General features: G+C 45.8%; 2 protein-coding genes across 6 annotated transcripts in view; both read right to left on the reverse strand.

Moving 5' to 3' along the window:
* Window positions 1-23,060, reverse strand: part of LOC116891772 (ubiquitin-conjugating enzyme E2 R2) — a 618,378-nt gene that overhangs the window by 318,874 nt on the left and 276,444 nt on the right. The gene's annotated exons all lie outside the window — the stretch shown is intronic.
* Window positions 1,659-15,552, reverse strand: Ube2j2 (ubiquitin conjugating enzyme E2 J2). 5 transcript variants are annotated; one of them, XM_032892854.1, is made up of 8 exons: window positions 15,370-15,552; window positions 13,032-13,194; window positions 10,331-10,461; window positions 7,707-7,747; window positions 4,111-4,213; window positions 3,887-4,025; window positions 2,954-3,034; window positions 1,659-2,279 (listed from the first exon to the last, which is right to left on the reverse strand). In XM_032892854.1, the coding sequence occupies exons 2-8, from the start codon at window positions 13,065-13,067 to the stop codon at window positions 1,995-1,997; spliced, it is 816 nt and encodes a 271-aa protein (XP_032748745.1). In that variant the 5' UTR covers window positions 13,068-13,194; window positions 15,370-15,552; the 3' UTR covers window positions 1,659-1,994. The 5 variants fall into 5 exon arrangements, with proteins under 5 accessions (XP_032748745.1, XP_032748738.1, XP_032748763.1 ...); XM_032892847.1 differs by having other exon boundaries at window positions 15,212-15,552; XM_032892872.1 differs by lacking the exon at window positions 13,032-13,194.

Genomic DNA, 23,060 nt, shown 5'->3' on the forward strand with positions numbered 1-23,060 from the left:
CTGTAGCACTTGAAAATACTGGAAGTTGGGGCTAACCTGCCAAGCCTTCACAGCATTCTTCAGTCGTACACTAAGTGCGACACCTTGTGGTCAGAGAGCAGACTGCTTTTTACTTCTACCCTAAGACCGTGCACGTTCTAAGGTTTTCTCTTTAATTCTGGGCTGTTAGGGGTTGAGATTTCAGCTGGACAGTGGAGACCCACACCTTGAATCCTTGGGAGGCAAAGGCATGTGGATCTGAGATGGAAAACAGCCTGATCTATAGAGTGAGTTCCAGGACAGCCAGGGATACAAACTCCCACAAAGGTGGTGTTGGGGGTGGGGGTGGAAGCTGAGATTTCAGAGAACTAAATTTGATGATGTTCTGTCTTGGGTTGGGGAATTTAGCTCCGTGGAAGAGGGCTTGCCTAACAAGCACACAGCCCTGGGTTTGGTCCTCAGCTCTGGGGGGAGTGCAGGAGTGCGGGGGTGGGCGGGCGGGTGGGGGGATGGGGTGTGTATGATAATGTTGTCTTAGGAGAACTTCAGGAAACAAGAATTTGGAACTGAGATTAAAGTTACATAAGTGCAGTGGAGCACTCTGGGATCAGGGAAGGAAGCACATCTCTGTAGGGCCCCGCCTACTATGACCATGCCACGCATAGACACCTCTCAGCCCTTAGCTGAAGGCTGTGCAGGCCCAGCCAGGGGTTCTCAATCCACCTTTTGGCATCAGCAACATAACCTCCCCTCAAGCCAGGCAAGACCCAGGGGAATGACCCTACCACGGAAGGGACGTTAACACAGACATCATGGAATTAAGAACAAAGGTATAACTAAAGACTTTTCAGGAGAGGGCTACAAGGTATATACTAGTTATAAATTACAGAGCTAACGGTTATCACATGAGTGCACTTCAGCGTTACCATTGATCCCTGAGAGGAGGCTGGTTAAAGCCTTTTTGGAGCCCCTGGTGATGACTGACGCCCAACATGGATGTCACTGCCTCCACCTGGTGCCGTACAGGCATCAGCCTTCCCAAACTCCTGCAGATACACTAAGCGAAATGCCAAGGAGACGACCGTGAGAGAGGCAAGCGACTGAAAGCTGAAAGCGTGCCAGCTGACTCAAACCTGCTGTGTTTCCTGGGCCGTTTCCCTTTCCATGATCCATAGAGATCAGCATCTAACATGGGCCGGCCACCTGGAAAGGAAGGTGCAGCCTGCCTTAAGATGAATGAAAACCTGGAGAAGCAGCAAAACACACAGGCCCAGTCCACTGTCTGCCAACATAGGAGGTTGGCTTCTGGCCAACTAGACAGAAGGAATCCAGAGAAAAGGCTAGAGGCACCAAGGGGTCCTACTTCTCTACCACTCAAAGGAGCTGAAAGAACAGAGAGGTTGACAGCAATACCTGAGCCAACCAAGCCGTCACTGCAGTCCTCAGCCACTGTGGTTAGAGAGCAAGCAGATTCTTCTACCTTAACAGAAAACAGAACTAGCACTTTGTGTGGTCCTTTCTCTCACTCATAAGCAGTTTTATCGAGGCCAAATCAGTCCTCTCCTAGACCCTCCCACCTAAAGCCACTACCAGCCAGCCCACCTGGCCCCACTGGAGGTTTATAGCACTGGCCCCACCAGGAGGCCTTCAGCTCCTCCACTAAGAACACACACAGAGTATTTGATAGGCATTAACGTTTTATATTTTTAAGTGACCAAATCTAATAAAATGAAAAACAAAACAAAACAAAACAAACAAAACAGGTTTACTAAACAGGTTCAAAAGACAACACAGGAGATAAGCAGTAAAACCAAAGCGTGAGTGGCACTGTCCATGTCAACCTCCAATCTCCTCCAGATCACATTTTGGTTTTTGCTTTCTGTTTAAGGTTTTTAAAAAGTGAAGCCCAGGAGTCCGGCAGGCCACCCTGTGCTCAGCAGCATGTCCGTCTCGCCTGCATCAAGCTCTGGCCCCTGTGTCCCTCAGCAGCAACTGCAGGTTGTGGCTTGTGAACCTCACTCCTGTGCTATGCTTCTCAGCACATATTTGACCGTGTAGGCAAAGGCCGCAAACCCAACTATAACAAACAAGTTCGCCAAAGCGCCGCCCAGGAGTCCGTGATGCCTGTTAGCCTGTGGGAGCCCAGCGAGGTTTGGGCCGGCAGCAGGTGCATGCCCGTTGAGGAGCTGGATCCCATTCTGGCCACGGTGCATCTCCCCATCAGGAACCACGTCTGGCAAAGGAAGATTCTGGGGCCTGTTACTTAGTTCATCTTGTGCTTTCTGTTTCTGTTTAATTTCCTGAGAGAAAAACACAAAAACCCTCAGTTGTCTTAACCTGTTCATTTGGGAGCAGAACTCAAGTTTTTATAAGCTCAGATCTACCACCCAGAACACAGTTCTCCATTCCTCTGCATGAGATCCTAATCTGAATGAATTCATCCCATTTTACAGGAAAAGAAACCAAGCAAGGCTTCAAAATCACTATTCTTTGCCTGAGCCAAGTGCAGCAATGGTGAGTAACAATGAGCCATCAAGGACAGACCAGGGGACACTTGTGACACAGTACATGCCCAGCCCTTGTAGGAGGCAACTGATGTATCTCCTGGCCACTGATGGTGGATCCCCTGAGGTATGGTCACTGATCAGCAAGCTTCATACCTTTGTGGGGACAAACTGAGTCCCTAACATTTGTGTATGTTGCTCAGAGTCCCCCCATCCCGAGACCCTGTCGTTCCCGCACTGTAGGGTCCTGGAGAAGAGCTAGCTCTGTCACCCAACAGTGTGTACATCTGGAGGTTGCCCAGCACAGACCCCTCTATGTCCTACAGCAACCAGGGGGGCCTGCAATCCTTCTACGACACCTAGAGGAACACAGCAATAGGCACAGAAACAGTTTCTCTTTGGAAAAAATCAGATCTGAAAGTGTTTTTATAAAGGAAGACAAAACTAAGTTCCAACTTTTGCTTTCTTACCTCCACAACTTCAGGAAATAATTCACAGAAGACTTTATCTTTTAAATTAAACACTAGACTCTGTGCTGCCAGCTGTTTTTTCTAGGAAGAAAGAGAAGGGAATTATCAGCTAGAAAATTACTTTTGTTTTGTTTGAGACAGATTTTGTCTGTACAGTCCTGGCTGTCCAGACTCTGTAGACTAGGCCATGGACAAACTCAGAGACCCCCCACCCCCACCCCCCACTCTGTCTCCTGGGCGCTGAGATTAAAGGCAGGTGTGCGCCAGCATTATCCACTGACTTTACTTCAACCATCGTCATCACCATCATCATCGTCGTCATCATCAAAGAGCTGGATGTGGTGGTGTACACCTGCAATCCCAGCACGTAGGAGGCTGAGGTACGAGAATCACTACAGATTCAACACCAGCCTGTTCTGACATCCTATGCTAAAAATGAGATCCTAACAGCAAAGCAAAACAAAATCTTAAAACAGACTCGTGTAGTCAATATTATAGAAAGCACCTAAAATGCTTCTTTTTCTCAAAAATTAGTCTTATGAAGGCTTATTTTTTGTTATCAATAAACATTAAGCATGATTCCTATCTAAACATTAGAGAAATAAAACAAGCAGGAAACGTGTTGTGTCCCCTCATCAAGCCTTACAAAGTCCCCTGAGGAGTACAGGAGTATCAGTGATGCTTAGCAAGAAGCACAAGCTGAGTTGGAGACAGAGATGGATGTGAGGCCAAGAGCCACAGCCTGAGGCAGCCACAGCAGAATGTCTACAGTGTGGCCAGGAACAGGGAAATGGTGGGTGGAGGTGAAGACCAACAGAGCCTCCACCTGCTCAAGAGGAAACTGTCTCATGTCTCAGGACACAATCAGCCCAGGATGAAAGGTTGGAGGCCACGGTGCCACAAGGCCCCGGGCGAGGCGCTGCCACACCTCACCGTGAAGTCCGATGTCTCTATGCTCCCCAGGGTGGGGCCTTTCTCCACCATAAAGCTCAGGAGCCCTGTTAGAATGGTGGAGACGGACCACGCTGGATTCCATGTATCTGGATGGAAATCTGTGATGGAGAGACACAGCCTGGAAGAAAGGGATTTTGTAAGCGAGAATGCACATTTCCCATGAGCACAAACAGCTCAAAGCATGGCATCACCACGAAGCTTACCTTGTGTTGCACTTAAATCTTCCATTGGGGGTTATCATGTAAATACTAGGAGGCTTAAATGGAAATTCTCTGGGAAAAATTAGTTTTCCATGATAATAGCCACCTACGCCGAAAGAAAAGTAAAACATCCTTGTCAGTAAGCCTCGTCAACATCCAGTGCAACTGCTTCAACTCCCACCAACCTTACCCAGTTTCTAGCTGGCATCCCAAGCCCGTGGGGTCTCCCACGACCCTCTCCCTATGCTGGCTCACAGGCTCAGCCAACTACTGTCTTTATTACTCTCCAGGGCTTACGCTCCCGTCCAACACTTCAGCCTGTCCCCCAGTATCTGACTCTCCATCTTTTATACCTATACCCAAGGAGTCTTTAATTACCACTTGTTCCACTAAAGCTATAAAACAACCCTAATCTTCATGTTCCTCCCTTTCTGAGAACTGAGTCATCGGAAGACAACTTGCTACAAATCCCTGCCTCCTCCACTACTTCATTTGGTTCCTAGCAAATGCATTCCGAGCACCAGCATTTGTCTGCGGGGATGAAAAATAAGAAGCACCCACTTGCATTTCAAAGAAAAGGACCATAAGAATAGATGTCAGGCAGGAGCCTGGTGAAACCTACACAACACATAACATAGTGCAAATTAGGTAAGAAAACAAGATGCCACTGGACTCAGACAACTACTTACAGAACATAAATGAGGGCTGAAGAGATGAATCAGAACTTTAGAACCAGTTATGCAAGCATTAAGAAGATTAGAGTTTGCATTCTAGAACCCACAGAACAAGGTAGTATGGTTCTGTGTATGCCTTCAACTCCAGCAATGAAGATTGCTGGGGCTTGTTGGCTACTAGTCTAGCAGAAAAAATTAGAATTCCAGGTTCAGGAAGACCCTGCTTCAAATGGAACAGAGACCATTGACACACTCCTCAAGCTTCCTCACCAAGTGAGCACACCAACACACACGTGTACCCCACCCACACTGAAATCTTACTCTTTGTATATAAACACACATTACTTATTGATAGGTTATGCTTGTGATTAGACCTAGGGTCTTTTGCACATGCTAGCAAGAAGTCTACCACTGAGGTGTATCCCTAAATTAAGACACAGGTGTTTATGAGTAGCCAAAGGCCTCACCTTCAAAGCATGAAGAATATTTTTACCAAATGATCACAGCAAGACAGACCCGTCCCCCCGAAATAGAAGCGCAATTCTTACGTTGGGACAAAGGTCAGCAGAAGGCCCTCTACAAGCCTAGCCAAGAAGAGCACAAAGAAGTCTATGAGGGATGGGCCGCAAGCATAACCATGGCCCAAGTCTAGCAACAGAAACCCAGAGAGCACAGAACCATAGATGCCTTTCAAAAAAAATGTTTGGAATCTACTTTAGGTCCTTTGTCCTTTCGTGTAAAGTTTAGAGTGAGCCTTTAACATTCCTAAAACATGAGTAGGATCGCATCAAACCCACAATTAGTAAATTTTTAGCAAATTTTCCAAAGGAAGTCAATTTTGTATTCTTGGGATGGGTATGTCCAAGAGCACTAGATATAGGACTGCCATAGAGCTCAGGACAAAAATGTGGAGCTGCAGAGGAGCCCCTAGGAAGGCAAGGAGGGACAGCTCAAAAGCCAAGGAGAGAGAACACATCAGAAAAGCAGTCATCAACAGCAACACCAGAGGACAAGGAACTGAAGACTGAACAAAGCTCTTCACCTACCAAAGGTTAGAACCACTGAGCAGGGACAACTGAAGAGATGCAGAAAAGAGGTTCAGTAAACTGGCAGCCTAAGGGACAATACCCACAGACAATACAGAAGAGGATAAAAAGATGAGTAGGGGGTCCAGCATTGACAGCTAAGACACTAGAGTTAAAGATCAGATAATAGGCCAGGGTTGAGTAGGCAAGATCTGGCAATCTCCAAGGCTTTCTGCTCATACAACCTTCAGAGCTACCCTCTCCAGCCCATCCCCACATCAGAAAACCTTGGTCAGTCTGGTGCTACAAGAGATCTTGTCACATAGTGTTTAAATGCTATTTAGTTTAAAATTTAAAAGCAGGCTGGCGAGATGGTTCAGCAGTACCAACTGCTTTTGCAAAGGACCTGAGTTTGGCTACAAGTCCCCATATAGCTATTCAAAACTGTCTATAACTCTCCTTAAGAGAATCCAACACCTCTACTGACTTCTATAAGCTCCTGCATACAAACGGTGCCACATGCATATATTTATGTATGTGCATGCACACATACAGAAATACATTTAAAAATTAAAAACAAAACCCCAAGTAACTTCAAAACTCATGGCAGTACCCACAGTACCCCACTAGATAGCTACGACTCATTTCTACAGATGCGTGCATATCAAACACACCCAGTGTTATATTTTACCAACTATTCGGAAGCCCATCTGTCTCTTAAGAGACTGACCAAAAGCAATTCCAAGGACTCCTCGGGACGCACAATTGTATGCCTCCCTCACTTCACCCACACCCTACTGCTATGGGGCACAGGCGAGTTCTGGTGTAGCATCATCGTCATGGCATGCATACACACATATCTCCACCATAGCCCACAGACTCATTCTCCAGAACAAATTACCCCAAAACTTGGGTTCTTGGACCAAAGAAGAACCCGTTAAAGAAGTATAAGACAAACTAACCTGAAAGAGTTTTCCCTTTTTATTCTCAACCACCCAAGCGCTCAACCAAATGTTCCAGGCAATAGTTCTCTTTCCTTTTTGTTTGTGCTGAGAATGGAACCCAGAGCCTCACAGACCCAGATCTCAGTGTTCCACAAGATTCCCACTAGGTGAAGGCCTGCTGCTTTTGCCATCTGACCCTGGAAGCAGAGGCACTACCCATCTGGTCAGTGCTCTGCCCTGGGCTCGCCTAGAGATGTCAATCTTGCTATAGGACTCTAGAAATCTATTGACTGACAGTTTCAAGGCCTGACTTGTCAAAAATCCCTGAGGACCCTAGTGGTATTTGGTAACCTGAGGATCAGGCCACCAAATCAACAGTAGTAGGCAGTAGAGAGGTGAGACCCTGAGAGGGCCTATAAAGACCCTTAGGACTCCCCCTAAGCTTCACATGCTTCCCTTTAGCTCAGAGACTATCCTGACATTAAAATGTATCTAGCAGAACTTTTTCTCCACTTTGTTTGACTTTAGAAACAGAAGGATGTCTTACTATTTATTCCAATCCATTTTTCTCTGGGCTGGAGAGATAGCTCAGTAATTAAGAGAACTCTGTTCTTGCAAAAGGACCCAGGTTCAATTCCCAGCAACATCTAGGTGATCACAATCACCTAGAGCTCCAGAAACCTGACCTCTCTTCTGTGGGCCCCAGGTACACATACATGGTGCACAGCAAATACCCACCCATACCCATTAAAAAAAAAATCTTTCTTCACTTCTAACCAACATAAGAGGCTGGGGAAATGCAGATGGTTACAGTCTAACAAAACCAAAATGAGCAAACATTTCTAGGACTTAAGAGAATTACTAAGATGAGATTCAAGTAAATATAATTTTACTACAAAACCAAAATAGAAAGACTGTCATTTACATTGAAAGGAACAATTCAGATTTCCACTAACCTTCATAAGGAGTCATCTCAGGGCCTCGGACAACATAATGCCTAACAGAGAGAGAGAAGCAAATTACTTGATTTGTGTACCATAAAGTCTCTAAAACTACAGAATTCTCACAAAAGGCCTGACAGTGCAGTTTGGGGGCAATGCCCATAACCCTAATAAAAAGAGGACAATTCAGCTCATGCTGAATCGCTCCTAGGAGTTTGGTGTTTTGGTGGGTGGCAGACACTAATGGCCACTCAAACAGAACCCATATAGAGAGAATCTTTATATGCTGTGTGGAAGCATCACCAGTCAATAAAAAAAAAAAAAAAAAGGCTATGGCCAATGAATTGAGACAGAAGAGTCCCGCAGAGTGGGAAATTCTGGAAAAGAGCCAGGCAAGGTAGATTCGCTCCAACACTGGAGGAGACTGATACATAAACCTGAGAAGAATCTAACCTAAGCAGAAAAACTTAGGGGGTTGGGGATTTAGCTCAGTGGTAGAGCGCTTGCCTAGCAAGCGCAAGGCCGAGTTCGGTCCCCAGCTCCGAAAAAAAGAAAAGAAAAGAAAAAAAAAAAAAGAAAGAAAGAAAAGAAAAAGAAAAAGAAAAAGAAAAACTTAGGCTAGAATAAACTGGATTACTGAGATATGAGCTAATTAGAGAACATAACCAGGACTGCTGGCCTAGGCATTTATCCAAATATAGTTCAGTTTCAGATTCATTATTTCTGGGAACAAAGAGGCTGGAGTGGATAACCAAAGTCACAAACCTGGGCAGCAGTAAATACCTAATGAGCTTCTTCAGTGACACAGCACATGTGCTGTCCAAGCTTAGTTTTGGGGAGCTATCTGCACTCCTATGAACTTCACCCCACATACCTTTGTTGCTTTTTTGGTCTTTTCGTCCTAGCACATCTTAAGTAAGAGTTGGTGAGATGGACTAGTGGGTAAAGGCACATGCTGCCAATCTGGTAACCTTAGTTTGATTCCCAGGATTCTATAAAGTAGGAGGAGAGAACTGACTCCCCAACTGGCCTCTGACCTCTCCACATATGTGTTGGCACCTATGTACCCACCCCATAAACACAGTAAAATGCAATAAAAAGATTGATTTAATTTAAATCAAGCAAGTCCTTCCTAGCACATAATCAAATCGACTGCTCTTCCAGAGGTCCTCAGTTCAATTCCCAGCAACCACATGGTGGCTCACAACCATCTGTAATGGGGTCTGATGTCCCCTTCTGGTGTTTCTGAAGACAGCTACAGCATACTCACATACATTACGTAGGTAGGGTTAGGGTTAGGGTTAGGTAGGTAGGTAGTTTAAAAAAAAAAAAAAATTCCCACAAACCAGGTAACAAGTAACCCATCAATGAACCTTGTCCCCATATCAGCCAATTATCTCCTAGGGACCACATCTAACTTTTATCTCTGGAACAGGGTTAATGCCACAGAAGAGGCCCCTTATACAATTCTTCTGTCAATGACATCCAAACTGCAAAACATTTCTTTTTAATTCAGGAAAATTTTTTTCTGTGGAAAATTCTAAAAGTATTAAAGCATTTTTTTTTTTAAAGATCAAATCCATGAAAGCAAGAGAAATGTCTTAAAAAAAAAAAAAAAAAAAAAATAGGACCTCACTACACACTATTGGCTGGCCCAGAACTCAAGAGATTAACTCTGCCACCCGAATGCTGAGATTAACACCCAGTAAGACATGCTGCTGAGTCAAGTCTTGTATTTCGTTCTCAGAGCTGGTAATGACCATTTCCATGGAGAACATGAAATCTCCTAACTCTATCCTTTTTGTTTTTTTTCTAACAAGGTTTCTTTGTGTAGCTCCAGCTTTCCTAGAATTTACTCTGTAGTCCAGGCTAGCCTTGAACTCAAGAGACTCAGAGACTTACCTGCCTCTGTCTCCCAAGTCCTGGGATTAATGTGTGCCACCATGCTCAGGACTTCATACTTTTTTTATAGACTTTTTTTTAATTTGAATTTTTCTAGATTTATTTATTATGTATATGAGTATGCTGTAGCTGTCTTCAGACACCAGAAGAGGGCACTAGATCCCATTACAGATGGTTGTGAGCCACCATGTGATTACTGGGAATTGAACTGAGGACCTCTGGGAGAGCAGCCAGTGCTCTTAACTCTGAGCCATCTCTCCAGACCTTGCACTTTTAATGGACCAAAAGAGCTACCATGCACCAAATATTTTCCACAAGCTTGATCACTGTCAGTTCAAGAGTTAGGAGCACTTGGCCTAGGCCAGGGTCAAGGATCAGTGTCAATGTTGCCACTAATGTTCCCAGGGTAGACAGCTAATTCCCAATGTGAAAAAGCAAAATGCAGCCTAACCCTAAGGTACCTGAGCAACATCTGAGAGATTCATATACCCAAAGCCCACAGTAAGTACTACCCCAGGGTAGAAGATTTCTTTTAGCCCTAGCCTAAGCCAAGAAAGAGTATAACATTCTTGACATGACACTCATTGTAAAGCCCAGAGTATTGACAGGGCTCTCAGGTATCCATCCACCACTGAGTTACCAGACTGTCTCTAAAATGACCAAGCCCACCAGCTAGACCACTACAGTACCTGCAAAAGAGTGACTACAGTGCAGTGTGAGCGGGAGTGCAATCTTACCATTCAAGAATATTTGAAGGGAGGGGCTCCGCACAGATGTAAGGCACTGGGTCTTTCTTAATTCGAAGGTAGTCCTGTTTCAACCTTTGTGTCGCAGTTGTTGGAGCTCTCTTATTGCTGTTACTGCTCATCTATTTAAAAGAGAAAAGAGAAAAGAGAAAAGAGAGCCTCTCTATTTACAAAGAACAAAACAGACAAAAGATTTCCTTACTATAAACAACTTCAGCAGAAGAATAGTCTGCTTCACTTTCTTCGGCCCACCCACCATCAAGTCCTTCCCTCAGTTCTTTTCTAAATGCCCCTACCACCACCACCACTTTCATTTATGTAACTCGATACCAAGCACCTAACACAGATGCAAGGTAGAAAGAACCATGAGCTACATTACAGTCCTCCAAGAATTTGCATGGGACATTTCATCCAAGTGGGGCCTGGGTAGGCATACTGAAGCCAGCTTGCATAAGCTCCAATGAGCAACTATTCATATTCTTTAACTCTGATCAGCAACACCTCCATGATGGACATTTCACAGCAGAAAAATCAGTGAGTACTACTGGCCCTTCTGGCCCTGGAAGCCTGTTATACATTTATCATTGGTCACAAGTAACAACGGCGGGGGACAATGTGAAGAGACAATGTGAAGCTAAAGAAATGAAATCTTCAGAGATCTAGATGCATGGACTAGACAAGGGGAAGGCATGTTTAGGGGACTACACTGGTCACATGTCAAGCAGGAGTTTAAATACAATAAAGGACAAAGACAAGAGTAGCCAGAGGGGCAAGGCCAAACTTCCAGAACCCCAAGAGTCTTAGACCCCAGCCTTAAGGAACTCAGGGCCTTCTATTACCAAGGTCACTCAGGGGACACAACATAGGGCAGCAGTGAATACATACAGGGAGGGAAACCCTGAAAATGCTAAAGAGAAGGAACTGGGGCTTTGACAGTATCCCAATAAACAGGGGCAAGTGCTTGCCAGACAAGACTGACGAAAGCAGCGGGTTCCCCAGAGCCCACAGAATGGAAGGAAAGGAAGTAACTGCTGCAAGTTGTCCTCTGACCTTCACACGTGTCCACAGACACGCACACTCATGCACACGTGCATCCAAACAATAAATACAACTCAAAAACTTTAAAGAGAAAAACCAGCTAGATATGGTAGTGTACATCTTTAATCATAGAGCAAAGGAGGCAAAGGCAGGTAGATCTAAGTTTGAGGCCAGCCCAGTCTACATAGTGAGACTCTGTCTCAGAGACAAAGGGAAGACTGAATCAGACTCAGACCCCTCAGCTCTACTCAAGAAGATGGGAAGAGACAGTGGTAGAGGGACGAGGGGTCTCACTGTCACGGATTCAGAAGAGCTCTTACTTTTCTCTTCATAATTTAAGACAGAAACACATACACAAAATTCTACAACTAAAAATAAAGCGTGAGTATCACTAGTCTAAAATGACTGAAGGGGCCACTTGGGGATATACAAATTAGAAAAAAGATAATGGGCTGGTGAGATGGTTCAGTGGGTAAAGACACTGTTGCCAAGTCTGATGACCTGAATTCAATTCCCAGGATCTATCAGCAGAAGGAGAGAACTGAGATTACAAGCTTTTCTCTGACTTCTGTGCACATGCATTGGCATTCATCTCCCACTGCAAAAATAAATGTATTTATTTTACATTTAACTGAAAAATAGATGAGCTTGGCTCTAACAGAGCAGCTGGACATGTGCAGTCATTGATGGCTTTATCTTTTGACACTGGAAGCCCAGTCTTCTCCACTGCGCCTCTTCTCACCATCACCAGGCCAGCCTATCCCTAACCTGTCTCACACAGTGCTGTCTGATCCTTTTAACCACGACTCTAGACACCAGCAAACATCAATTACGGCTAGTAACACCCAACCTGAGCTCCCCGCTAGATAAACCTACCTTTGTATGAATTATTCCCAGCAGATAGCCATATGTTCTTTCACTGTCTTCAGTATCTGCTTATACATAGTTAACAACCTTTAGCCTAATTTCTTGGGAGACGCCATCACCACAGACTGCTGTATCTGCCTCCTCTACCAGTACTGACACCTCATGACAACCAGGGCTCGGCATGTGCTTACTCTGTACCCTCAGGGCCTACAGAGGGAGGGTTTGGCTAGGGTTAACTACCACAAAGCCTCATGTGCAGTCTCAGCAAAGGTGCCCATGTGGCCTCTCAACAGGGGAGGGGATATTTCAAAGAGCCCTAATCCATGCACGACTTGTTTACGCCCTTCCAATCCCAGTAACCATAGTGCAAGAACACATTACTTTCCTGTCAGGTACAAGGCCCTCCAAGCTCTTCCCACTTCAGTTCACCTTGTACACTAACATCCATAAACTTTATCCACCCCCTCCCCACCAAAGACAGCAGATAAGTGGCAACAGCTTTTTTTCTGCCAAACCCTTAAAAAAAAATAAATAAACCCACCTCGACCTAGTTTTCATAGCACCTAGCAAATCCAACCTTCCCAGCCCAACTAGGACTGGTGGAAAATACACCCACATCCTTCCCTACCTGTTCTGAGCTACATCCATCAGGGGCCTCTCTGATTCCCCTGGTCAAACTCTTCCTTTCCTGTCCTTTACAACCTCACAACCACACCACCACCACCACCCCATCACCACCACCACCCACCACCGCGCCCCGTGGTCTAATAGTATAGTGCACAAAAACCTTTCTGGCAGAATCAAGGGCTTTTGCCTGATGCATCCAAGAATGCTCACACCAGGAACAAGGTTACAGTCCAGCATGGCCAAGAAATGCTTCCAGAAAGCATTGTCCCCAAGTTCTTAGCTTCAGAAGCCATGTGGGCCAGAGAGCTCAACTTGCCCAGCACCTAGTAAGAAACAAAGCAATATCCAGTGATCCACAAGCAGAACTACAGGCCTTTTCTTTCTCTTATGTTCACCCCTGAAGTTAACACTCCAGCATTTAAAAATAACTTCATTGAGTAATTCCAACACAACCATATTTGGATTCAGCTAAGTGACCAGATAGGATGCGTAATCAAAGTTGAGGGACACACACAGGAAACTAGAGGTTAGTTGTGCCAGGGTATAAATGTGATGCAGTTGGTTAAGTGCTTGCCTGACATGATGAAGACCTGGGTGTAATTTCTGGCACCACATAAGTAAAGCATGGTTGGTATAATCCCAGCAGGTAGAAGCAGAAGATCATAAGCTCAAAGTCATCCTAGGCTATACACCCTGATGGCCTGGAATACATACATCTTCCTGTCTTTTTGGAAGATCTTGTCTTGAAAAAAATAGTTTAGAGCAATGGAACCACACATCTTTAATCCTGGCACTTGTGAGGCAGAGAGAGGCAGATCATTATGAGTTCAAGGCCAGCCTTATCTACAGAGTGAGGTCCAGGAAAGCCAGGGTTACAGACAGAAACTGTGTCTTTAAAAAAAATTTTTTTTTCCCAGTCAATCACAGGATGAAAGTCTTTCTCATACTTTGCTTTTAAATTTTTTTTTTTTTTTTTTTTTTTTTTTTTTGCGACTAGGTCTCACTGCATAGCTCTGGCTGTCCTGAAATTCACTATGTAGACCAGGCTGACCTCAAACTCAAAGATCCTCCTGCCTCTGCCTCCCAAGTGCTAATATTAAAGGCATCCAACACTGTGACCAGCTTTTACTTCTGTTTTTCCTTTCAGCACTGGAAATTACACGGAATAAGCAAGCATTTTATCACTAGGCTACATCTCCAGACTCAAACTTGCTGTTAAGCATGTAAAATCTTATTTATGATTCACTACTCTGTTGCCCTAACTGCTCCTCCTTTACCTCAATCAGAACAACAATATCTTTCATGACTCTCCTAGGAGATGGAAGGTGACAGGAAGCAGCCAGTCACTAGCAGGGCAGCAGTCTTTTTTCAGTCCCTCATCACGGTGCCAAGGTGGTAGTTCTTTTTTCTTTTGGACACACAGGTTAGGTGACCGTGGGAAACAAGACTGTGGCCTGACTGATCAGAAGGGTACATGATGCACCAAGGCCAGGGTTTTCGGGGAGTTTTACCTTCTCCAGGATTACTTCATAGGCTGGAGGAAGCCAGAGGCTCACAAAAACAACCACAACACCACTTTCTTACACACGCGTGAGACTTGAACTGAGTACAGTAACAGCATGATGTGCAGAGTAATGACTCCAAGTTCTAGGACCTAGACCTCTCGCTGAAGAACATACACAGGCCTTTCTAATTAAATAAAATCCTAAAATTTCTTTTTTTTCCTAAAGCTACATTATCATTACATACACCTGGCATGAGTAAAGCCTTGTACCACTACTTATAAAAAGGTATATTCTTACGCACTTGTTAGCTTACAGTGGACTATGACCTTATCTCTTCCAAGTCGTCTACCTGGGTCTGATAAAATGTGGAGGACTTGACTTAGGTTAAACATACACCTTAAGTGATGTACACTAAAAAGGAAGTGAGGTCATTGACTGAGAGTCCGCAGTTAGCAAAGGTTGAATAGTAAGCATCGACCGTACTCACCCCGACCCCCGAAAGGGGTAGGGTCTTGTTCCAGGCCCAAGTTCCACTCTTACTGCCAAAGGTTTTGTTATATTAGTCTCAAGGGCATAACTTTGGACACACTCGTTCCTGTTGGGGTTTATTAAGTAGTCTGAGGTTCTAACTGTTCAAGGTGAAAGGCGGCACTCAACGGCTACCACCGCACAACACAAGCTCACAGGATACTGGTTCCTCCTCGGAGTATTTCAAGTGCACCAACCAACAGGCCTCTTCGTGGGAGAATCTGCCCGCGTGGCAAACCAAATAAATCCCTAATCTGCCCGACGGACCAACCCCAGCCAGGTACCCCAAGCGCACTCAGTAACCGACCTCGGGTCCGCGAAGGGACGCTCCGGGTCCGGGCACAGCCGGCGACGTAACGAACGGGACCCGACGTGTGGAGTCCCCGAGTCCCCGCCCGCCGCTGCAGCCGGCTCCGGCGGGGCGAACGAGCGGCCCAAGGCCCCGCGCAGCCCGCGAGCGCTCACCTCTCCCTGAGGCCGCTGCCGCGTTCAGTTCGCTGTGGCCAAGGCCGGAGCAGGGTGCGGAAGAGTGGGGCCCGCGCCGTGAGCCGCACCCGCGCTGGGACTAAGCCCACCGCACCCGCCGCAGCCTCTCCGCTGCTACGGTCGCTCAGCTTCCAAGATGGCCGCTCAAGAGACGGCCCAGGCTCGCTTCCGCTTCCGGTGCGCTGTTTGCGGGTGGAAGCGCTTCTCTAGGCAGCTTGGTGGCGGGCTCTACTGTCAGTTCCTAGGTGTCTCGGGGTAGTCTCGGATTTATGGCTATAGTTGCGTCCCGCTACTGCGCAAAGGGTTGCTGACGCGTGCGCACTGGACAATAGCTCCGGGGGCGTTGTAGCTCCTGTTTCAGGGAACTGAGCTAGTATTGCTTGATCTCTCCAGGACGCTCCCGAGACTTAATACTGTCTGGCCGACTCTCCAGGAACTAGTAAGTGGCTGCGGGGATCCCGCAGTGCTTCCGACCCCAAATCTCGGACCAGTCTGGGAGACTAGGCCCAGAGAAAATATGACCCGTGAGTTCACCATGAATTAGGACCACCGGCCACTTTCTGGCCCAGAATACACTCTTGTCTGCCCTTAAAGCAGTTAAGTACCGGGCCTGGGGATTCACTCAGCCCTCCCTCGCTACCCCTCTAGCCACGAAGACCCCTGTGTACAGCGCAATTGATGAGCATAGGCGTATCCCGCACTCCAAACCCGCGACAGCCCCCAAGCCCTGGGGATAGCGGTTCTTATAAAAATAGTTCCTGTGTTTCCGCACCAAGTTTTCCACTCAGTTCTTGAATACCATCATTATGCTCGAGGACATGGCTCTAAGACGGGTTTTCCCTCTCCTCAGCCTCCTTCCTGACCCTGGGGAGGGGAGGCGTTACAGCTTGGTAATTTGGCCAGACTATCTGGCTAGTGCTGAAACTGGAAGCTGCCAGTAGGAATGTTCTGAATACTAGTTTGGGCCCAGACTTCTCCAGTTCTCCATGCACACTCCTGCCTCGCTGCTGCATTCCTAGAATGCTGAAGTTTGTTCTCATGTTGGTGAGATACATCTCTCTCTCTCTCTCTCTCTCTCTCTCTCTCTCTCTCTCTCTCTCTCTCTCTCTCACACACACACACACACACACACACACACACACACACACACACACACCCTATGTCCTTGACTCAGCACCTTCCCTTCATTTGTCTGTGAACACTGTGCATAGGCTCCAGAAAGCGAAGATGGATGTGTCCAAGTGTCAGTGTTCTGGGTTGCAACACACTGGAAGATTGAAGAGAGACACTGCAGGATGAATTTAGGTTTCTCAACAGCAGGGGGATCAACCTCGGCAGGAATGAACCCAGAATCCACATTGCAAAGCCTATTGTTACACAAAAGGCATTTTTAGCAAGTCAATTTGTGCATACCAAAACCTTGTCTGATCTAGGAGTAGTCAGAAGGAATTATAGAGAATCTCTTTGTGATTCTTGTGATTTCACTGCCTGGAAGCACCGTCTGTCAATTTTTTTTTTTTTTTTTAAAGCCTATGTCGGGCTGGAGAGATGGCTCAGAGGTTAAGAGCACTGACTGCTCTTCCAGAGGTCCTGAGTTCAAATCCCAGCGACCACATGGTGGCTCACAACCATCTGTAATAAGACCTGATTCCCTCTCCTGGTGTATCTGAAGACAGTTACAGTGTACTCATATATAATAAATAAATAAATCTTTAAAAAAAAAAAAAGCCTATGTCAATGACCTGAAGCAGGAAATAGGAGGTGGCAGTCCAGCAGAGAGAGAGAGGAATTCTGGGAAAGAGTCAGGCAAGGGAGATCATCAACCCCCTCTGCCCCACATGAAGAAGCCGGTCACATGAAACTGAAGGAAAGGTACCCCGCCAAGTGGCACAACTTAGACTACTCTACACGGGATAAACTAGCCAAAGCTATATTCCTATATAAAAGCATGTATTCCTATATAAGAGTCTCAGAGTCCATTATCTCAGGAAACTTGGGCACAGGGAGAAAGGCTCATGGTCATAAGGAACCATTGCCTAAGCAATTCCCAGCCATAAGATATTTCCCAGTTTGCCGAGTTGTCTCCGGACTATATTATACAAAGCTTCTGAGTCCTTTGGAAGAGCAACTCCATAAACCTCATATAATACCCACTGACTAGTTACAAAAGACTTGTTCAAAGCCTAGGTGACTCTAGAATTCATGCCAGACACAACAGCTCTGCTAAAATTCTGCTACACATGGTGCTTGGGTGTCTCAGGTTGCTCCGAGGATGCAAGTTTGGGCTGCAAAGCAGAGGCAATCACTGGGCTGTACCAGAGACATTACAGTGCTTGGCCAACCAGTTATGTATGGCAGAACTGATGGTCAACTTTAAGTCTTCAACCTTCACCAGAACCCTGACTGCCTCTGAGTATCAGCAGTGGGCTTGCTAACTGATCATTGACAATTGATGACCAAGACTCAGCAGCGACTCCAGCAGTGGCGATTGATTCACAGAGCAGGTGGTAGGCCAGACAGTATTCAGTCCTGGAAGCATCATGGAGGGGTCAAGCACCCCTAGTTGATCTGGACTGCTGCAACAGGGCTGGCCCCTGAGCCCTGGGGAGTATCCTGTCTGTCAGCCTACCATGGCAAGTTAGTTCTGGGAGACCAGTGGCTTCTCTTTCCATTGTCAAACTCAGAAAACGAATAAGCACAGAGACCCTTTGCCTCCTTCCCTCCCCAAGGCAGTGGGACCCCTAATCAGGGTAAATTAAGCCACTTTTAAAGGATGAAAAGTTAGAAGATGAGGCCATAATTATGCTCTCTGGAACATGCCTTGTTAGCTAGTTTTATGTCAATTTGACAAAAACTAGTCATTTAAGAGGAGAGAGCCTCAACTGAGAAAAATGCCTCTACAAGTTAGGACTTTAGGCAAATCTGTAGACTATTTTCTTAATTTGCAATTGATTTAGAAGGGCCCAGCCCATTGTAGGTGAGGTCGTCCCTGGGCTGTTGGCCCTGGGTTCTATAAGAAAGGAAGCTGGTGCTGAATGAAATGGCACTCATCTTTAATCCCAGACCTCTAGAGACAGAGGCAGGTGGATCTCTGAGTTCCAAGCCAGCCTGGTCTACAAAGTGATGTCTAAGACAAGAAAAACCTTGTCTCAACAAACAAAGCAGACTGAGCAGGCCATGAGGAGCAAACTAGTAACCAGCACTCTTGCATGACCTCTGCATCAGCTCCTACCTCCAGGTTCTTGTCCTGCTTGAGTTCTTTGACTTCCTTCAATAATAAACAGTGTTGTGGAAGTGTATACCCAAGAAACCCTTCTGTGGTTGTTAAGGCTTAATAGGAAACTTTCTCATGCCCAAGTTGATTACATATTCTGTGCCCTTGGAAACCAATCACAATGGAAGTCAGTAGAACGGCTTTGTATAGTTACAGTAAGCTTGGGCCCCAGCATAAAAGAAACACCTGCACAAATACAAGAAATTATTTGGAATAAGACTTCCATTTTGGGGTTGGGGATTTAGCTCAGTGGTAGAGCGCTTGCCTAGGAAGCACAAGGCCCTGGGTTCGGGTCCCCAGCTCCGAAAAAAAAACAAAAAAAAAAACAAACAAACAAACAAAAAAAGGTGAGCTTAGGGAAGACAAAAAAAAAAAAACCTTTAAAAAAAAAAAACTTCCATTTTGAGTAGGGGTTGAGTAATGCTTAAGTTCCCAAGACCTCCCTGGGAACTGACATCCTACTTGGCAGAAAGAGACATGTATGTGGGTGACACCTGGTTGGCAAGTTAACTCACTAATGTTAGACAAGGCAAGTTCCCTGCCACAGTTGAATACCCCAGCCAATGGGAGTTGGATAAGTGTACAACAAAGACATTTTCCTTTTTTTTCTCTCTCTCTTTTTTCTTTTTTTCAGAGCTGGGGACCGAACCCAGGGCCTTGCGCTTGCTAGGCAAGCACTCTACCACTGAGCTAAATCCCCAACCCCCAAAGACATTTTCCTAAGGAAATCCCCTATCCCAAAATCCCGATTGGTGGAATAACTTGGCACAGATGTTTGTGGATTTTAGGCCTAAAATCCCTATAGGATCTTTACTCAATGACCATGCCCTGATTGATTAGTCCTGGGACATGTGCTCAATAAACTACCCCTGTCTGACTGAGCTCTGTGTTTTTTTGTGGTCTGTGAGGCAACTCCTGGACCCCAGTGGTGGTTTAAGTAAGAATGGCCCCAAAGGCTCAGGTGTGTCCTTATTAGGGATGGGGTAGGTATGGCTTTGTCGGAGGAACTGTGTTACTGGGGGGGAGGGGGGTGGGCTTTGGGTTTTCACGCGCTCAGGCCAGGCCCAGTGTCTTTCTCTCTTCCTGCTACCTGCCACCATGTCTGCCCACACACCACCATTGCTGTGGTCACGATGTCTCATCACAGCAATAAAAACCTTAAGGAAGACACTTCCTCACCAAATTGCTTTCGGTCATGATGTTTCATCATCATAATAGTAACCCCAAGATGCAAATGCAGCCAACGCTTGGGCCATAACCCTTCTCTGAACTGCGTCCTTGTGTAAAATGAAGCACTAACATACCCACCAGGGTAGCATGAGCGCCTAAACCATGGTGATGGTAAAGATGCAGAGAGGTCCCAGCCTAGAGCCCCCAGACCCTGAAGACAGCTGCATCATTCCTGAAGGGACAAGATTTGGGGACATATGGGGACAGATGTAGCCAGCACGGCCTGCCAGAACCAGAGACCTCACCTTACCATACACATCTTCAACCTTATAGTTAACAGGACAAAGGCTGCCCTGCTCTCTATACAAAGCTGATGGCCTTAGGAGTTAAGAAGGGGTGGCGAGGTAGACTTGCAGCTGGGGTGGACTTGACTGAAACCTCCTGAACTCCAGTACCAAACTCCTAAGAGTAGGCTCCATCTTTCTGCACTGGGAGAGCCTAGGGATTGCCTCCAGGACGTACTCCCTACCAGCCAGTTCATGGGTTGCTGAGTTGCAGGAAAGAAACAGCTGACCATTTCAGTATTTTGAGTACTTTCATAGTGTCTTGTGACAGCTTCCAAAAGACCAGGGTAGAATGGAATTAAAAAAAAAAAAAAATTGGGGCTGGAGAGATGGCTCAGTGGTTAAGAGCACCCAACTACTCTTTCAGAGGTCCTGAGTTCAATTCCCAGCCACATGGTGACTCACAACCATCTGTAAAGAGATCTGATGCCCTCTTCTGGTGTATCTGAAGACAGCTACAGTGTACTTATAAATAATAAATGAATAAATCTTTAAAAAAAAATTTAAAAAAAAATTTCCGGGCTGGAGAGATGGCTCAGCGGTTAAGAGCCCCGACTGCTCTTCCAGAGGTCCTGAGTTCAATTCCCAGCAACCACATGGTGGCTCACAACCATCTGTAAAGAGATCTGATGCCCTCTGCTGGTGTGTCTGAAGACAGCTACAGTGTACTTATATATAATAAATGAATAAATCTTTTTAAAAAAATATTCCAGGAGCCAGCAAGATGGTGCATGCCACAAAGCCTAATGACCCAAGTTCAAGCACCAGGACCCACATGCTAGAAGAACTTTGACTCCCCCAAGCTGTCCTCTGATTGCAGCATCTGTACTGTGGCACATACCCACACACACACATAAATACAAAACATTTCTAATTGTGTGTCTTCTTATGTAGGTGTGTGCAGACGAGTGTAGATACCCACAGAAGCCAGAGGCATCAGATCCCTTGGAGCTAAAATTACAAATGGGGGGTTGGGGATTTAGCTCAGTGGAAAAAAAAAAAAAGAACCAAAAAAAAAAATTACAAATGGTTGCAAGCTCCCTTAAGTGGTGCTATGTGAGTAAAGCCAGGTACTCTGGAAGAACCACAAGTGCTTTTTAACCACTGAACCCTCTGCAGCCCTAATATGTGTATTTCTTTTCTTTTGAGACAGTGTTACAGGATATTTGAACCTATATCTAGTTAGGGTATGGCTCAGTCCTTAGCAGACACCTTTAATTCCACTGGCTGCCATACAGACGCACTCTTGGTTCTTTTTTTTTTTTTTTTTCCAGAGCTGGGGACCGAACCCAGGGCCTTGCGCTTCCTAGGCAAGCGCTCTACCACTGAGCTAAATCCCCAACCCCGCAGACACACTCTTAATACTCACCTGTAATCCCAAACAATGAAGGCAAAGATCGTTTATAGAAGGAAACACCCATGTTTGGAAGTGATGTCTAGTTGAGTGGCAGAAAAAAGTGATGAATCAGAGAAAGATTTGAAAATTAAAAAAGATTGCTAAAGTTAGTTTGGGCCAAATAGAGCAATTCAGGAGAGGCCAAGAAAGAGAAGTAAGCCTGTATCAGTTAGTGTGGTGAGAAGTTTTGAGCCAAAACAATGATTACTACAGGCAAATAAAAGTTACTCATTTTAAACACACACACACACACACACACACACACACACACACACACACACACACACACACACGTTGAACTAGAATGCACAGTGTAGACCAAGCTGGCTTCTAGCTCAGGGATTCTCCTTCTTTGGCTCTGTCTTCCATGCCCTGGGATTAAAGCTGTGCTCTGCTATGCCATGCCTTGCTAATAAATTTAAAAATAAACTATTTAAAAAATTTCTTGCAGGGTTGACCACAAGGCCTTAGTCCTATCTCACCAGGAGAGACAGTCTGGCCAGAACTTGAGGGTGAACCCCAAAGAGCTAGAGGTGACCCAAAAGAACATCCTTACATATCTCCCTGACTTCTAGCAGGTAGTACATCAGACTAGCAGATGTATCCCACGTCAGTGTATAAGGGACCTGTTCTGAGGTGGCCCAAGATCCTGGTCTGGCCGGTGCAGTCAATACCTAGTCTCTCCGCAAAAACACTCCGTATAGGTCTAGGAACCTCAAATAAGCCAGCCCTCAGCTCAGTCTCCCCTACTAGGAATCATGCATGTTTCACACGAGTTGCATAAGGCTTTCATGGGGTGCCCTCTGAGTTGCACCCAGATATGAGGGAAAGAACTGAACCTGGAGTCCTATGAAATGCCAGGTGTCTGTATTACCAAGGCAGCTCTGTCTTGATGGAACTGCCTAGTCCTGGTTGGAACTGTTCCTGGTTATTTTTTTTCAAAGATTTATTTATTTATTATATATATAAGTACACTGTAACTGCATCCAGACATCAGAAAAGGCCATCAGATCCCATTACAGATGGTTGCGAGCCACCATGTGGTTGCTGGGATTTGAACTCAGGACCTCTGGAAGAGCAGTCAGTGCTCTGAACCACTGAGCCATCTCTCCAGCCCATTCCTGGTTATTCTTATGGCTAGATACCTATAAGGCCTGGGGTGGAAATAAGTGCTCCAGTGTCCTTTCTGGGAGGTCAGAGAGTCCAGGAATCTCTATTTGTCCTCCTTCCCCCTCCCATTCACCACATTTAAAAAATGTATATGCATATTTTACCTGAAACGCCCATATATATTTAATGTCTGTGTACCACATGGATGCCCTGTGTCCATGGAGGCTAGAAAAGGGCCCTGGATACCCTGGAACTGGGCTACAAATAGCTGTAAGACACTATGTAGGTGCTGGGTCCTGTGAAAGAGTAGCCAGTGCTCTTAATACCAATTCATCTCTCCAGTCCCTCTCCATATCTTTCAACATGTAGCGAGTAA

Source organism: Rattus rattus, chromosome 1 (assembly GCF_011064425.1).
Source record: "Rattus rattus isolate New Zealand chromosome 1, Rrattus_CSIRO_v1, whole genome shotgun sequence".
Classification (NCBI taxonomy): domain Eukaryota; kingdom Metazoa; phylum Chordata; class Mammalia; order Rodentia; family Muridae; genus Rattus; species Rattus rattus.

What these genes read in the sequence shown, in the direction of transcription:
- Ube2j2 (XM_032892854.1), bottom strand. Translation starts at nt 13,067, where the DNA reads ATGCATCAGGCAAAAGCCCTTGATTCTGCCAGAAAG. An exon ending in CCTTCAAATATTCTTGAATG is followed by an intron (nt 7,748 to 10,330) that starts GTAAGATTGCAC and finishes TCTCTCTGTTAG; the next exon opens with GCATTATGTTGTCCGAGGCC. An exon ending in TAGAGACATCGGACTTCACG is followed by an intron (nt 3,035 to 3,886) that starts GTGAGGTGTGGC and finishes CTTTCTTCCTAG; the next exon opens with AAAAAACAGCTGGCAGCACA.